The sequence below is a fragment of the Poecilia reticulata genome, chromosome 6, assembly GCF_904066995.2.
Source record: "Poecilia reticulata chromosome 6, P_reticulata-male-v2, whole genome shotgun sequence".
Classification (NCBI taxonomy): domain Eukaryota; kingdom Metazoa; phylum Chordata; class Actinopteri; order Cyprinodontiformes; family Poeciliidae; genus Poecilia; species Poecilia reticulata.
The window spans coordinates 10,799,740-10,818,430 of NC_088835.1; the positions used below are offsets into that span (position 1 = coordinate 10,799,740).

General features: G+C 39.9%; 1 protein-coding gene across 1 annotated transcript; it reads right to left on the minus strand.

Moving 5' to 3' along the window:
- Positions 1-4,170: 4,170 nt before the first annotated feature.
- On the minus strand, positions 4,171-5,798 carry LOC103465835 (T-cell surface antigen CD2-like). The gene has a single exon (XM_008411016.2). The coding sequence runs from the start codon at positions 5,645-5,647 to the stop codon at positions 4,661-4,663; it is 987 nt and encodes a 328-aa protein (XP_008409238.2). The 5' UTR covers positions 5,648-5,798; the 3' UTR covers positions 4,171-4,660.
- Between the last annotated feature and the right edge of the window lie 12,893 nt (positions 5,799-18,691).

Genomic DNA, 18,691 nt, shown 5'->3' on the forward strand with positions numbered 1-18,691 from the left:
CACACACACACACACACACACACACACACACACACACGCACACGCACACACACACACATACACACACACACACACACACACACACACACACACACACACACACACACGTACACCCCCCCACACACACGCACACACACACACACACACACACACACACACACACACACACGCACACACACGCACGCACACACACGCACACACCCACACTGTCTTCACAAGAATGTTGGGGAAATGTTTGATCTTTCCATGAACACAGAGCAAGATGCTTATTAAAGCAGGAGGTGGAATTTTTCTCCCATCTGATTTATATCAGGTGCAAGTCCATAGATGGGTAATTTGTCTGATAGGAGCGTTTTTATTACAGAGTTCAGTCTGCAGCAGAAATGATAGGTCTCCTTTTAAAGCAGCCTGGAGTTTGCCCCTTTCTTTTGTCTTCAGCTGATTATCCTGGAACACTTTTCTTTAGACTCGACTCCTGTGCATAAAAATATGAATGCTAAGTTTACAGATTACTTTCTTAGGTAAAAAAAATTATTTTGAGCTCAGCTTTATGCTACCAGTCGTGAGTTTTGTAAATTGTTGTTTTCTTTATTGGCACCATGTCAGATGCAGAAATATTGAAGAAGATCAAGACAAATCTCAACCTTTGGGTCTACTGTGAAGGTAGATGTCGAGGTCAAAGGTCAAATCCCATCAGTATTTTATGTGAGTTTTCTGTAAAATAAGAGAAATCAGATGAGAAATTGACTTTGATTTGATAAATGAAAAAAATAAAATAAAAATTTTCTTTCAAATCTAGCTGTAAGGTCTGATATGGGTGCCGAGTCTGTTGCATATTTTTAAGAACCAAGTGGGTTCATGGAAAAACACTTAAAGTAAAAAAAAAAAACACAACAAAAACAAATCTAAAGCAATATTTTCATATATTGTCTAAATCTGCTCATCTAGGAACCTTCATGTCTTATCCCTCCCAGAATGACTGCTGAACATACCACTTTAAGTCAATATGCCACTGACCTTCAACAGCAAATGCCCACATTGCTTTTGCAATAAATTAAAACCGATCAGAAAATTGTGGCTTCGACTAATTGAGTGCATTGTGTGCGTTAAGCTTCAGGGGGAAACGACTGAGGTCAAAGAGTGCAGAGTCCACCCAAGAACAACAATAAAGTCTGTTTTTGGATAAATCTGGTATAAAAAAAAAGGCCGCAGTGCTGGCTGACCTCTGATGTTCTGATTCGTACTCGGCCCAAACTTGGCAGCTCCAGACAATAAGAGGACTTTAACAAGAATGATCTGACATGAGTAGAAATACTTTCCATGGGTAATTGACCCCTTTTCCTGGACACACGCAATCCAACATCAAAAGGGTATCCTCAGGGCTCCAAGAGCCACTGATTAAACACATTTCAGAAGTATTTCCCTTCCACTTCCTGGATAGATCTGGCATCAACCATGTAAGATGTGTTTCGTTAAGTTGTAAAATGAATTTCTAAGTCCGGCGCGCAGTGTGTGCGAGGGTACAGCGCGCCTGTGGGTCGCCTAACTCTGTGGAGGACACGGGAAGAGATGCCACTTCAATCAGCAGGTTTTTTTCTTAAGAAACACCGAGACTTAGACGGAGCAGCAGGGGAAAATGGAGCATCGTCTTACCAGCTTACTGCCTAATCCCCCGCTGGCTGCAATTGAAATTTCAGTCGTGTAAAACAGCAGAATCGGAGCGGGACCCGACAAAAGATGACATTGGTTTGTAAGTTTTGGGTGACGACGCTCAGGGGGGAACCCCATTATGAAGCTGTCACACAGCATTAGGCCAAACTTCAAACACTTTCATGTCTGAATTACCATTCACCCTTTGGAGATAATACATAGCTGCCTTTGCTAATCCTTTTCTCTATTGATTTTTTTTTCCCCTTCTTTTAATAACTTCTTGCAAGCGAGCAGATTTCACGTAAAAGAATGCTGACACGTGGGCGGCTGCAACAACAGGACGGGTTTAAGGCAGATGAGCCGCTTACTGTACTTGTCCACGTGCGTATGGGATCTCTTTTGACATCTTTATTGATTCCAAAGACGATATGTGTAAAGCGCTGTCATATAAAAGAAAACACAAAGAGGAAGAGTTAAGTATCCAAAAATCACTCCACTCAGGCATAAGTAGGTCAAGTTATCATAGTGTTGCCTGTGACAGCATGTCTGTTCCACTGCCTCTGTCTTATTTTCTGGCAACCTATCGTTGTTTCAGTACTGTAGGTTATTTTGATGTAAATAGGAAAATCAGAAAGAAACTTTAGAAATGTTTTTTTTTTTATATGTGAACCTTTTTTTCTTTTTAGCCTATCCAAGCCAAAGAGTGTCACTGTCGCCTCTTGATTGTCTGGTTTAGGGTTGGAAGCAAGTCTTTAGGTTTATTTGGTCTTAAACCCTAAACGGTTTAAGCTAACCGTTTAACAAAACACCAAACAGATTCCTTCCAAGTTAATTCATATCTCCTAAACTTTTCACATTGTTTTTGTGAAACAAAACAATGTGAAAAAAAAACAAAATTGCATTTGGATTTGGTAAGATAATATTAGACGTGTTGGTCTTCTGTCCTGCCTCCTGAGTGCGCAGCATTACACGACTGTATCCACACGGTTCGACATCGCACTCGTAAAGATGTTAATCTGGTTTTCATAACGTGTTAAGAAACAGTGTATATTCAAAAGCTCTTACTACGCTGATGTAAAAGCATGCAATTTTATGTTGTTTGCTAAGTAAAGCCAGATGGTTGGAGTTAAGCAACAAAGACTTGCCAAGCTGCCCAGCCGGCCAGTGTTCGGTCGTCCTGTTTTATCGCTGCCACATGAACCTGTGGCGGCACGCAAGGTTTAAACAAGGATGAATGACTCACTAATGTCTGGTTTTATGTATTAAACTGACATGCTGTATTTTTACAAATAAATAAATAAATAAAAACAAAAAACACAGTCTGATCCTGGAAACTTCTGTTCTTCTGTGAACATTAATAAAAATATTCTACGTCACATCGGTAAATATTCAATAAATACTATCGACAGGTTCATCCACAGCCATGGATGGATTGTTTTGAAAGTTACTGTGATATGCTAAACAGATCATATAATTTAATTACATGCAGACTGAAGTTGTCAAATCTTTATTTCTGTTTGCTGTGATTATTTAACACAGTATTTGATTTCTTAGATTAGAACAACATTTTACATTGATTTGTTTCCATACAGATGTGGGCTGCAATCTGTGATGTGTGGTTTGGTGCACTTGACATTAAATTGACATAATTTGAGAAGCTGGTGAAGATCAGCTCATTTCATGTTGACATGCTGGGCGTTGCAGGCTGTTTCCTTTTACTGACTGTTTAGAGAGAGATGGGTAACTATTTATATTTTCAGCATTTCCCTACCAACATGGTTAAGTCTTTCTGAGATTCCTACTGTGATTAGATGGAACTACAAATTATAGCATAGCCGTTGTAACTTTGTTATTTTGTCTAATTTTGGTATTTGACTCTTTATTTTTTCTTTACTCCTTAGTTTTGCATTCTTTAGTTTTAATATTCCTCATGTTTTTGTTCTGTGTGTATTTAATTTGCAACCTTTAGTTGTGGCCGCTCTTTGCAGATCTTAGTTCCTGTTTTATTTTGAAATTGGACAGTGAGCTTTGATTTTAATTCATGTTGTGTTGTTGCTCCTGTTTTTGAACTTCTTTGTAAGCTTTTGGTCTGAATCTTGATTAACTTTAATGTTAGGTCATGCCCTGTTTATGCTTTGCGCCATAATCTATTCTCTGTGTCTTTGTTTCCCTGGTTCCTTTTGCCATTTCTCCCATTTCCTCAATTACACTTCAGTTATTTGCTTTTTTCTCTCACAGTCGCAGCCTGTTTCTAATCACCCACTTGCTCCTCATGCAGTAAACACACTCCTCAGTATATAAGTTGTTCAGTTTCTGTCGTTCTTTGCTAGATTGTGCTGCTGCTCCCAGTCTAGTTCCTGTATGACTTTAGTGTTTTCTATAAATCTTTGAGTGCATTCCCCCCCAAGAAAACAGAAAAATATGAGGCATTTATCTTGGCAAAACAAAACTTTTAAACAAACGAGAGTCAAAAGAAACGATAAGTTACAGGGAAAAAAATGACAGTCACAGCAGAACCCCTTCAAATGTATCTTATTTTTTATTTACATGGATCTGATGCAGGAGTTCTCCCGACTAATCCGACCACATATTTTAGTTTCTCACAAAGATCTCCTGGCTCCAGCTGCTGTGAGGAGTAAAAATATGTAACCCAGAAAATCAAACACACCAGCGATGCTACGGTGAAACACGGTGGTGGCAGCTTTACATCACAAGTAAGCTTTCAGAGGAAACATTCAACTAGAAGTTATGAAAATTAAACAAGTTCAATAAAAATAAAAAAAGTCTTCACAACATATTACAACTGAAATCATGTGATGTAAACAGTCCCACGGTCTCTCCGAGAAAATTTTATCACTTTCTTTTTTGCACAATACGTGTATTTCTACTTGATTTTCATTTCATTATTTCATAATAATAATAATAATACATTATTATTCCCCCACGAACGTAATCACACGATTAGCTTTCCTCACATCCATTTCCTGTGCTGACTGAAGGCATTTAACACTCAGATGTTCTGTGTCTTGGCATTCTTCGTCCTCGGCTTTGGCACCGGAGACACTCGTTGCCCCTCGGCAGCTGTGGACAGCTGTGGAGACTTTCTGTCAGTCCCAACATCCAGTTTCTGGTAACAGGCCCTTGGTGAAGGCTGTGGACTCGGGGACAGCCAACTCTCCACGCCGTGTACGTTCTCATACTCTGTGACGGGCTCCGCCTCCCGCTTGTGTACAGAAAGCTTCTTGAACTCCACTCTGTCACTGAGCTGCATGTTAGTTTTGGCTCGTCTGTATGAGAGGCACAAGATGACAGTAACGACGAGCAAAATTAAAATCAGACCTGCTCCTCCTGCCAGGACTCCCAGAACAGTTTTGGATTTAAAGCAAAGCATTGGGGCTGTGCATGTGGGCCGAACGGTCTCGCTGCTCTCCTTGCTCACTTTGTTTTCCACGCTGCAGGAAAAGTTGTTGTCGTCCTTTATGTTGCTCAGTGATATGCTGACAGTTTGTCTTGTTTCACTTGGTAAGATCTTTTTATCATGCGTCCAGGAGAAAACCAAACCCTGAGGCTTGGAGACTTCGCAGTTAAGCTTAACGACGTTGGTGCCGCAGTTATAATTGAGTCGAGGTTTTGGTACCTTTTCCATCACACAGAGCTGACCAGTCCAGGTTGTAGCCACGGTGTTGTTAGCATGCAGGACGTTTGCTAGATAAGTTCCTGAACTTTGCAGATTGACACTCCTCAGCAGCAGAGATCCAGTTGCATTGACGTCTTCTGGTTTCCCAGGTCTCACTGTATTTTGTGCTCTTAAGAAAATAATGTTGGAGTTATGAGTCCATCTCAAAAAATGTGACCTTGTCAGTCCTTCATAATTAAAAGGCAGAGACACATTCTCCCCGACTGCAGCGTATATGTCACAAGCTTTGCTATTTGCTGGTGTGAAGCCGACGAATCCAAAAAAAAGGATTTGACCGAGCGCGACAGTGAAACACGCCATCGTCCGTTTTGGTCTCCCAGAGTCTTTCGGGTCAGGATGGTTTCCAAGATCTGACCAGAGCAAAGTCTGATCCAAATGCCTTGTTGTTTTTGAAAGCTGAAATATACATGTCAGAGGAAAAACACATCTCCACCACTAAAAGGGAAGTATGTCTTAAGAAATAAGGAAATGTTTAGTCAAGAGTCATTTCCAAAAATGGCCTGTCACAATCATGTGACAGCTAAGACTTTCTGCTTAAATGCCAAATATCTACTTTTTTTATTTTTATTTTTTACCAAACATGACATGACTCAGTGATTTACTAAATTCACTAGAGTTTTGCTTAACCTTTTGTCCAGCCGAGTCAATTACATATTCACCTTACGGTTTAGCAGAAATAAACTAACATTGTTTACATTGGAAATTAAGTTGATAAAATGAAAATCTGGGTTTCCTTGGAATTAATTACTTCCACGTATGTGGTAGGATTTATAAGTGGTGTAAAACAATGTGCTCTGCAGCATGGGCGGCTAGATTTAAATGATGTTTGTAAATGATAATAATGAAAAACAAACACAGAACAGTTCTGGAAATTAACAGAGAAAGGGAAAGAAGCCAACAAGACATATTTCAGAAAAGTAACATACATACAGATCATGAAATTATTGAAATCATACAAATCAATATCTGACGTTTACCAGATGCCATTACTTGTATTATTTTTCCTGGTTATTGGTTTTGGCTGTACAGATAGTATAAATAATCTTCCATTTCTGGTTTCTTTTCATGAATGTCTGTTCTGATAAAATAAGTGGCTAAAGATTAACTATGGCCTTTCATAAGACTGTCCATCCATCCATCCATCCATCCATCCATCCATTTTCTTCCGCTTATCCGGGGTCGGGTCGCGGGGGCAGCAGCTTCAGAAGGGAGGCCCAGACTTCCCTCTCCCCAGCCACTTCTTCCAGCTCCTCCGGGGGAACCCCAAGGCGTTCCCAGGCCAGCCGAGAGACGTAATCCCTCCAGCGTGTCCTGGGTCTTCCCCGAGGCCTCCTCCCGGTGGGACGTGCCCGAAACACCTCACCAGGGAGGCGTCCAGGAGGCATCCTGACCAGATGCCTGAGCCACCTCAACTGGCTCCTCTTTCATAAGACTGTTCCACATATATGTTTACATTACTGACTTGACTGAAGATGAAGAATATGAATGAAACTGTCTCTTGAGAAATCAGCTCTTTTACAAACATTTGGAAACTTGTATTTTACTGAAGATTTATTCATTGACAAAGGCTCCATCTTTCTCAGCTTTTGCTCAGATATGATCATGATTTCTCCTATGGAAATGTACACAGTTTGACTTTTAAAGCCCCCGCATCCTTCACAAAGAGTTTTCATGTAAACCATAGTCGCCGTTGAGCGATCTTTCCAAAAACTCCTCCAATAACTCCACAACCCCGTGCTATCTCCAACCCTTCCGAGTTTCAACCCCTCTTGGCTCCGGTTCCACCGGAGCGAGTTCATTTCGCACCCCCTCAAACTATAATTTTGCACAATTAGCAGTGATTCACGCTCTTTCTGTAACTCTCAACGCCATCGTCAAAGCATGACGAACACCTGTTTCTTCGAGCTTCACCGTCATTATGCGTTTTCCCTCCCTGAGGGGACGGATTGATTGAGGTGTCAGCCTTTCGAAGGGGGAGGACTGAGCGTTGAATGTAATGAATTCTTGCTTAGCACTGTTGTAAACATTTTCTGTAAAAAAGAAAAAAGAAAAAAAAAATCCCTTGACCTAGTTAAAAAAAAAAATATGGAAAAGAATGTAGGGATGAGGCTCATTAAAAAAAAAACTCTACATTTTCTTTTTCACTGTCCATATTATTGCAAGTAACTGCAAACAATGCACCCAGTAGAGCATCAGTAGACCTTAAAATACTTCCCAGCTCTACACCCGACATCACTGTGAAACGCGCCTAAAACCCAAAAGTCACCGTTGTGACCCCGTAGCATGTGTTTTCCTTCACATTCTTTGTCTCTGGAGCGGAGCCAGGTCCATGAAAACGTATTATTGCCCTAATACGTACAGACTGCTCAGCGCTGAAATAAATCTGGGACATTTTATTTGGAATGTTAATGGAAGCACTCAGTGAAAGTTAAATCATACTTCCTGCGTCCTGTTACACTGGAAATATTTCTCCACGAGCCGGACAAATCTGGTGTTTGCATCGCGGTGCTCCGACATGAAAGTAATCAAGAAGAAATATAATGATCGACAACTTTTTCCCACCGACAGAGTGGCGAACCATCAAGCTTCCACCAAGCAGTGTAATTTGTTGAGCAAAACTTTTTAGTGGACTAGAAGATAAACAAATGTAAAAGAAAGTCTGCTGACTTCTGTTTTCCCCCAGCCGACGTCTGGCGGCGTTACCTCACGGCGTCACAAGAACGTGGTTTCATGCCGACGCTCCACTGACGACATCGTGGCATTATGTGACCTTCCACTTTTTCCAAGCTCAGTTTTTTATTCATTTTATCTTCTCGTCACAAATAGGAAGTGATTTTGAATATCTACTCTGACTGTGCGAGTCATTGGGAAAGTAAATAGATGTCAATTCTGCAAAAATAGTTTCATACAAATGCAAGCCAGGGTGCTTATGAGATCAAATCCTTTTGTAAATCTTTAACCTTTCCTCTTCACTGGCAACACAGAAACATCTAAAAAGGTTAATTGGCTGGCTACCTTTTTTGTCCCTGAAGCTCTGAGGCAGGGAGTCTGTCTGGTTAGCTGATGTTTAATTCAGGGGCCCAGATGGGGCCCCGACATCCTGGCTGTGAAATCTTCAACTCTCTCTCTCGCTCTCTCACCAGAGCGGCTGGGGCTCTGGTCGGCCCCAGGGGATGATTGGGTCTGGACGGTTCCCTCCGCACACCAGAGACAACGCAACCCGGCGGTAGTTTTGTAGTTGGTCTCTTTGAGGATCTCGTGAGATCCGTTTCCGATTAGGTGGAAACTATGTTTCCAGAATTTGTGAGTGTTGGGGACAACAGTTACTCACGGATATATAAAAACACCTGTAGCTGCATATTGAATAGTTAAAACACGAAATATACCTTAATTTGCATTAATAAAAAGGTGAAAACCGTCTTAGCAGAGTCTAATATCTACAGTCTTCCATCTTCTCTTTGGGGGAACAGAATGGCACTTACTGTCGTTGCTGACTTGTATCTGGCAACATGAAGTAGGCAAAAAATAATCTTCTGTAAAGGCAAAAACAGAAGAAATCCTCAGAGGGACAAATAGTTTTTCACAGCTCTGTTAATCGATGAATCAAGCTTGAACCACTGCGAAGGAAAAAATAGGCAACTTTTCGAAACTTGTGCAGTCCCTTCTGATTCAACAAGAGTGTGCGTGTGCTTAATTAAAGGAAATATATTTATGTAAAGGTTACAGGTTCAGGCACAGAGCACAGGCTTACATAATGAGAGCATTACCATAGTAATCTTATCATGCAAACAGTGTGTTCACAACATAATCACGTTAGCTCCGTCATTTCCATAATGCTGCATAATCCCCCCCCCCACCACCCACAAGTCTAGCCTATTAACCTTGTGAAATTTGTTTAGGTTATGTAAGAGCACTGACATTAATTAATACAAATGTTTTTTTGCTTCTCTTTGGCATAAAACAGCAGGATTAGACTACACTCTTTTTTTTTCCCGGGTTAGTGATATAATCTTTTGAATCCTTGTTTGCCTTAATAACACCAGTATAAAGCAAAGCGAGGCTAAGGGTTGGCCTTCTGGTATGTTCTCATTCTGCTGTTCTTTAATCAAAGGTAATTATAGTAGTTTGTGTTTACAAATGTACCAGTTGGACACACACTGAGAAAAGTCTTCTTAGTTTAAAGTTATGTTAACGCCCATAATATAAAGAAACAATTTGTGCTGCTTATGCACAAATTCTAGGCTGGATTGGTTAGGTTACACATTGTTTAGGTTGGCATGGATATGTTTTGCCAAATAAACATTTTAAAAAATCCTTGAATTTGCTCAAACACTTCTGGCTTCTGGTTTTGTTTTTGTTTGTCAGCCCAACATTGACATTTACTTGAGTTGCATGTGATTAAAAAACATGTTCTTAAAGCCGAAACAGAAAAAACACACACACACACACACACACGCACACACACACACACACGCACACGCACACACACACACACACACGCACACGCACACACACACACACACACACACACAAACATTCTTATAATATACGACTTTGTGTTGACGTCCAATCATTTTACTACTTTCATTTATGACTAAATAAAAGTAATTGGAGCGACTCGTAACCCTAACCTTAACCTTAACCAAAACTTAATTCACACCATCCCGCTAAACCTAACTAGTAAATCTGAGTAAAATAAAAACAAGTGAGAACCAGGAAAATGTCCTCTCTTCTCAAAAATGACCTACTTTGTTTGGTTGAAAGCATTTGCATGTTTGCAAGTGCGCACGATTTCAGCATTTCTAACCCTCAGAAGTCTAAGCATATCGTTTTTATGATTGCTTTTACCCTTTGCCACTGCTTCATAACTTTGGAGACGACATTAAGAGATCTTGAAAAGCTTTCACAAATCATATTCTTTTATAAGCAACAGTCACTACCTCTACTTCCCCGACACGGCGTACGGACAAAACCCAGGCCTTTCTCTTTCGACTGGGTTCAAGAGATCACAGTTTATATTTCCTCTTGCGTTACACCAGGCTCTAAATTGTCTGGTTTTCAGGTTGCTGGCTGGCTGGCGGGTGGAAGGAGGCCCTGTGTTCTGGGCTTCAAACACAATATAAGCTGCTCCTTATCATCGCTGACCGCTCCGGAGTCGCCACTGAGGAGGAAGCCACTTATATCATCTTTGTTTTGCTAGGGCCCAGCTGTTTTCGCTCACTTGGCCCGAGCGTCTATCTGCCGATTCTGGCGATCTTTGATGTGCGGCGGGAGGCGCTGACCCCGAACCCCTGCCAATTGGCCTGCCAGAGTTCAAGTTTAAACATTTGAGGGGGATTGTTTTTGTTTCCCCGGGGTATCTGCTCTCTGTATGTGCCCCCTTCACAGGCCCGTTTGTAACTGGGGGGGGTTGAAGTAAGACATTCTCTGACTGACCACACGCTTCGGACATGAGCAGCACTTCATTTAGTTAATGTACTCACGTTGAGTTAGGTCCAATTACGGCGAGGTCCAAACCCAAACTCTCCTTTTGGCAATTACTGTTAATGAAAACGAGATTTTTTTCAGATCCTTCAAAGCCAAACGGTAAACTAATGTAAGATAGAAACGTGGAGCAGCTGGAAACAATGAGAAAACATTTATTTGCCTAAAGAATATCCTGTTTGCTTTATTTCTTTCAAGACTAATGATCATTTAACCCTCCATAGATGATTTATAGCACATCGTTTTTAACTTAATAATGAAAACCATTAGTGATACAACACAATTTCTTTTCGTTTACTCGCCTTGCCATTTTTAATACAGAGGACGTTCAGCGAAGCAGCAAAGCTGTGGTGACTTAACGGACGCTGGAGGAGACGTAAAACTTCCCGGGCCAGAAGAATAAAAAAAATAGCGGGTTGACGAGATGCAATAAAAATTTATAGCCAAATCATTCTGAGAAGTCTGGAGAAGACAGCATCCGCCGTATTTATTGTCCAGGCCCATTAACGTTAAGACTGCAGCGTTAACCTTTTGCTTTTTTGCAGCGTTTAGCTGTTGTTAGAAAGCCCTTGAAAAATTCTCAGACATATAAAACCATGCTGTAATTTGTTCACTGTTCCAGTTTGTATTATTATTATTATTATTATTATTATTATTATTATTGCTATTATGACTACTATAATTGAGCTAGTTGCTGCAGATGACCTGCAAAACTTGTAAGTAGGACAGCGTTGAAACTGAAAACTGCCTTCCTTTCCTGGAAACACGGAGAAAAGAAATCTCTGATGAACTGAAGGATCTACATACCTTACCAGAAAACTACAACATGTAGGTGGTGATACAATTTGACACATATTTTAAATTCTGTCCTTTGACAAAGAGGAAGCCAAAGCAATGACTTCATCGCTGATATAATGTGATCCATCACCTGGTTTTGGACAACAGTCCAGCTCCAACATTCTGGATGAACTACAGTTGTCTTTATTTTTTTATTTTACTTACTTATTTTTTTCCTCATAACTACAATCTGACGTACTGAAAACAAAAGCATGTACCAATTTTTCTTTGTCCTTTCTTGGCAGTTCACCTGCTGATGTTTTTACGGCGACAATAGTTGACTTATTGTTAAGGTTTTGTTTAATTAAATTATGACATTTTTAAACAAAAACACACTGGTAGAACATACAAGACTCACAAAAGCATAGATTTTGGCCAGAACCCTGAGCTACATCTGTACATCAAGCCTCTCATCAGTCTTCATTCCTCCCTCCGTCGTCCACCTGGTTCGGATTAGCTCACATGAAGACCGGATGCCATTTTCTCCACCTTCTTTGAGCAGCTTTGAGCCTTTTGATCTGACTCAGAGTGTGAAAAAAAAAAAGAAAAAGAAAAGATAAAGGGAAATGAAACCTACTCACACACCAGCGATAAAGCCGTTGGTCATGTCTGTCAGTCGAATCTGATAAAGCAACAGGAAAGGCCTGCTAATCCGAGAGAGAGGCTAGACGTTTCTGTCTGGGCGTGGACACAACTGATCAGATCTGGACACATCTATTGGTGTCCAAGAGATTCCTCGGAAACAGAGATAAGACACAAGGAAAGCAGCAATTGGGGAATATTTTTTTTTCTTATCCCTGTTCTTTGAAGTGCTTGCTCAGCAGTGGCTGAATCAGTTTCTTTACTTTGAGGATGAAAATGACAAAATGTCTTCAGAGAGGGGCTTGGATCTGAAAAGAAAAGAAGAAAAAAAAACACACTACTATGCACATTTCAGTGTTCCTGGATAGCCTAGAAAAGTATGAGATTTGATTTGAATGTTTCCAAGTCTGAAAGAAAATGAGATTTTGAAATATGTAAAAAAATCTTCCTTCCTTCCTTCCTTCCTTCCTTCCTTCCTTCCTTCCTTCCTTCCTTCCTTCCTTCCTTCCTTCCTTCCTTCCTTCCTTCCTTCCTTCCTTCCTTCCTTCCTTCCTTCCTTCCTTCCTTCCTTCCTTCCTTCCTTCCTTCCTTCCTTCCTTCCTTCCTTCCTTCCTTCCTTCCTTCCTTCCTTCCTTCCTTCCTTCCTTCCTTCCTTCCTTCCTTCCTTCCTTCCTTCCTTCCTTCCTTCCTTCCTTCCTTCCTTCCTTCCTTCCTTCCTTCCTTCCTTCCGCCCTTCCTTCCGCACGCAAGTGTTTTCATGGTTCTTATTTAAAGTCTGACTGTAGAACACATTCTTAGACATTTTGCTACATATCTCTGGCTTTTTTTTTTCAATGTCTGCCATTAATTTACATGACATTTTAAGCAAAATAAGTTAAACAGATTAACACTTGTCAAGGTTTAATCTGGAAAAGTCCTAAAGAGAAACATTTCAGAAACCTCCCCTCTGCCCATACATAACCACTACTTTTCCCTTTCTATTGCTTATGAATAACTATAGTCTAACTGTTCCAAACATAACATGCTTTCCTTCCAGGTCTTCCTCACACAAAGACAGCAGGCCTTCAGTATCTTATCTATACAGACCAGATATTCATGCAGCAGAGATGATTTTTCCTTTTTTAAAATACAGGAGATGATTCTCATCAAGAAGAGGTTTGTCTTAGCTTTTTTTTTTTTTTGGTCTGCTGTCAGACACACCAGTTATTTAAGCGGCTTAACGCAGCACACTGTGGGTATATGCATCTCACAGTGTAGCTGTTTGTGGACACACACAAGCAGAAAAGACAGCAGGAAGAGTTACGCAGCAGGTCAGGACGGCGCGCATGAAAACCAACATTCTGCAGCCGTGTGACCGCGAGCCGACCGTGCGGTGTCGGCCCAGCCACACTGTGCCCGTAACAAAAAAGTATTCTGAACCCTGAACTTTGCTGTTGTCAATGTCCGATTGATATTCAACCCAACAATACATTAACATCATAGTAACTTTACAGACTTACATGGAAAGTTGTGAACACATGTTTTTTACAGTTGTTTCCTAGAGGCGGCACTAAAAGACACCAAAGAACATCCCTATGCTACTTTAAGAGTCTTGTTATTTTTAATAGCATATAGTACTTAACTAATAGCACTTAATGCTAAAATAGACACTTCACTAGTTACTTAGCTTAGTTAAGCAGTGAGTGGCTTCTCAGCTCCTGAGCCTTGAAAATCTAGAATACACTTTATGGAAATGGCATGACTAATGTGCATTACGCCCATGGAAAGGATTAAGAAGAATAAAGATAGGAGATTTATCATTTTCATTGGTGAGCTAATGACAGACTACATTTTAAATTTGCATGTCTGCCAATATATATATATATATATATATATATATATATATATATATATATATATATATATATATATATATATATAAATAAAAGAATAATAAACAAATGTGACCTTCTTACAGAAAAGACTGTTTTGGATAAATGGCACTAGATTGACTGTTTGCGGTTAAACTAATTTAAACAAATAAGTTTTCTTAAATATGTGAGTTTTTTTTCAGCTGCTACTGAACGCAACCTGGGCATGTTGAGAGCAATTTGGATCTGGGACTCACACAGCATCAAGCAAACGCTTCCAAGTTCATGACTACCAACACGAGTTGAAGTGTAATCCAGGGAAAGCAGGAGTTGAAGAAGCTTTCAGCTTGCTGGGCCTGTGGTAACATTTTCCTAATCCTTAAAATAACCTCTATGGCTTTAAAATTAGTCTACAGGGATTAGAGGTTAACTTTAGTTTTTCTTCTGAAGGTGAAAACGCAACTTAGATGTCGGAGTAGTCAAAACGAAGAAGAAAAAGAAATGGCTGTTTGTGCTTGCAACTGCGCTATGAAGTAACCTAATCCTTTGAATTAATTGTGGCTGCAGGGGCTTCAAAGTGGTAAAGTGCACCAAAGGGTGACGTTTAATTATGTGGTTTTCTACAACAATGTCAATGGAAAAACACATAAACAGTCAACTATTGATAACAAGGTAGAGGGAGGGTTCCCAGAAAAGTTAGATGACTCTATTTTTCCCTCACGTACCGTTTACAGTTTTAACCAGAGAAACACTTGAAAGCTTAGGGGTTTTTTTGTTTTCTTTTATGTGCTGCTGATCCTATTCAGTGTATTAATTCAGGTACACTGAATAGGACTTTAAAGCAAAATACAGAAACACAACTAAGCAAAAACTCAGAAACTAAATTGTTTTGGGGTTTTTTTGTCGTTTTTTTTAAAGCAACATTCCCCCAATATCCTTCAGTATAAACTGGAACCATAAGCCACATTTTCATCTGATAGGTATTCACATTTCCTGGGTGTGCAAGGTAAATGTAATCCAAGCATTAAAAGTGTGGATGGCATAGACTTGAAGAAAAACTGAAATGGATGCAGCGTGTTTGAGGCATTACCTTAATAAACGCCCGCGGATCTGTCTTTAATTAACTCAACCAATGTGATTAACCCATCAACATGTCAAAAGGTTTTGAAGTTAATGTTTGTAAGGGTCTGAATTTAAACAAAAATAAAAAATAAAATTAGGCCAGTCATTATTTTTGGCATTTTGCAAACTAACGAACTGAAAATCTTTCGTCAGGCAGTGAGAGCAAAGGTTTGCGTCTTTTTTAGACCGTGTCTGTGAATGTCAGATTTTAAACACAAAATGGAAATAGCTTCAACACGTTAATATAACATGTATATTTTCTTCAATAAATTTCATAAGCAATCATTTAGTTGTCAATATAACTTCTGGAATTGGTATTTATTACATGCAATGACCTAAAAATAATTATTAAAAACAATCACTTATTCATTACGTATATTGACACACTGCGCATTACTTATAGTAAGGCTAAAATGGAATCCAGACCAAGTGCAAAACATTGCTGGGCAGAATCACTTCATCTGCTGCCGTTTCTAACAACAACATGGGCTCTTAGAAAAGTTTGTGATAAAACTGAACTACTTCTCTATGTACAGGTTCAAAGCTAATATTACTCAGCGCGTTCATGGCCCTTTACATCCCAGTTTGCAGCGACATTATCCCTGCAGGAACCTGCTTTGACCTTAACTAAATAACCTTTGTTACCTTTGAAGTCAAAGAGAAGGGATGAGTCAAAGATCAGCCTCGTGTTTAACATCAAACCCAGGCAGTTCGGTGGAGACAGCCTTTTGTTGTTTCACATCACACCTGGTAAAATCAAACCACTTTGTACATTTTCTGTTAAACGCTGATAAAAAGGACCTAGATACGTTTTAAGTTCTTTTGGCTATTATCAGGTTGAGAGAATGTGTGATGAATGAACTTGGTTGACGGCTAAGTATAAATCATAACTGGAGGCTCGAGTTTTAAAGGCACATTCTGACCAATTTATCTATTTTTGATATCTTATATCATCTTATGGTCATCATCTTTTGATGGATAATAGAATCTAAATAACTGCGACAGAAACTCCATCTTTATGTAAGAAGAGAAGACGAACGCAAGTAGCTCCTAAAAAGATAGCATCGCATTTAAACTACATCTTGGCAGTTCTCCACGAACTCAATGACCCCCCCGGCCCCCAGCTCTGGCCCACCCTGGACACTTCCTGTCGGGCCACTCCTCTCCAGTTTAGCTGCGGGGAATGCTGGATCTCTGCGGAGTCTGGCACCGTTGTACTTTAGCGTCATGCAGCCTGGTTGGGTCTAAATGTGGTGGTGGACGAGCAGAGGTGGGTTTGATGTTATCAAAGGTCCTGGTTGGTAATGGTTAAGGAACAGAGGAAGGGCCCTGTCTGGAACGTGGGCAGCTGCTCCCTGCCTAATGACTCTCTGTCGGCTGGTAATTGTTGCCTTGGCTTATGCTCAATCCTTTGTACATTCCAGCAGCCAGTAGTCATGATCAAAGTCGTCCTTAATTTAGGGATGCCTTAATCCGCTACATAATAAATGAGGCCTGATGATAAAAGATGCTTGGTTTCACAATGAATTTAAGTCCTCATCCAGAGCCTCCCGTTCTTTAGCAGACTTCTTACCATGTGCTTTTAGCCAGTCAGAAAGCTGAAGATTTCCCACTGAGTGATGGAGGCTCATCTGGATCTAAGCCACGTTGACGCTGCCAGCTGGCCAGTCACGATTTAATGTCAATGATGCATACTTAGGTGAGTGGGAAGATTTCTAATCTTTGCAAACAAAATGAGCAGAGGTATCCTTTCAACGTCAACATGAAGAGGCAGCATTGAGATTTCATCACATAATCCTAGGCTGACTTCTTTGTGTCTTGATAAATTACATTTAATTGTTTAACAAATCTGGAAAAACAATGTGCATAGCTTCAAAAACTACAACACACGAAGTTTGATCCCAAGAATGCAGTGCCAAAACAACCTCTCCATCTTCTGTGCCAATGTTGATCAAAAGTTGCAGCAACATAACGTAACTCAATCTAATGCTACTTTATGCAAACACTCAGTCTGCATTGATGAAAGACAATTGAAGTGTCTCCAATTGTCAAAGCAATCTGCTCCCTGATTAATTCAAGTAATTCCTTTTTCAATCACTTGGTTACAGTCGCAGATTTGCTGTAGTTCATAGAGACAGTGATGCTTAAGCTAAATCTAACACAAACCATCCTGATGCAGAAGAATCCAGAATTTTGACATGATTGATAACAATGGTGCTGGTTACTCCAAAAAACAATTGTGGCTGATAGTTGGCTTTTGTAAACACAGTTTTTGATCGTTACGATGATTAAATATTTCAATGTAAAGCTGCCAATCAAATTCAAGTAGGAATAACAGTAGAAAATGCTACAATAAACATGACTGTAGAGCTGCAGATACGTACAATCTGCATACACAGATGCTGACAGTATGACCCTGTACCAGTTGAGGCACCTGTTTTCACTTACACAACATACCAGATACCAGCCTGCACTTACGTGAGCCAATAGAAAGCTGGAGGATACAACCGTACATGATGGCACTCAGCTTGTTTTAAGCTTTTGGTCTTGTTAATAAAGAAAAACAATCATTTACCATTTCTTTTTGTTTAAAGACATGCAGTTGTTTTTGAAATACAGCACGAAACATTAAGCAAATGTAAGAAAAAAAATACGACTTCCAACTAAATCTAACAATAAAAAACAACTGCAAAACGTCATGGAGAGCCACAGCAATTACAGAAACTTGTTTTAAAAATTGATCCTGACCCCTATGAGTGTAAATTAATACTGACTGGTTTAGTTCTGTTTGATGGTCTGTTAAAAAGGTTTCTCATACCCAAGGTGTGACATACAAAGTTTGATGTATTCAGCTGGAGAGAAAGAAAATATGCTGGTAGCATATGACAGCTTCAACATTATGTGCTGTTCTTGCATGTAGATAATAATAGAAAAAAATTATTTTCTTCAACAGTGAAAACCCGGAAAAAATAATGAAATACTGCGAGAAAATATTCTGATTTACTTGGATCTTGCTGCATTCCGAGGAGAAGTAGCTTCGCCCCAAAGACAACGGCCCAAGAGTGAAGTTTAGAGCTGAAAACATGTTAACCTAGGCGTGTCTTTCAGCACAGCTACTGCCAGTATAATCGAACTACAAAATCTACAGAATTAAAACAGAAGGTTGATCATACATATACAATAATAACAAGCACAAAGTTAAGGAAACTCTTTCAGTTTCACGGAAAGAAAATAAACCTCCTGGAATGTCCCAGATGATGGACATGAATGAAATACAAGGGAAGACCAGAGTGGACAGAAGATGTCCTCAGAACAGAGTGTGCTCAGATTCAAAACATGATGCCAAGTTTATTTCCCTCTAAATGTTGCCTTTGTTGTCATTTCTCCATAACAAAAGACAAACAAACAATCTTTCTGGCGTACCAGTGTATTTGGGAACTAATGACTTATTATCCCGCAGACCTTGGTT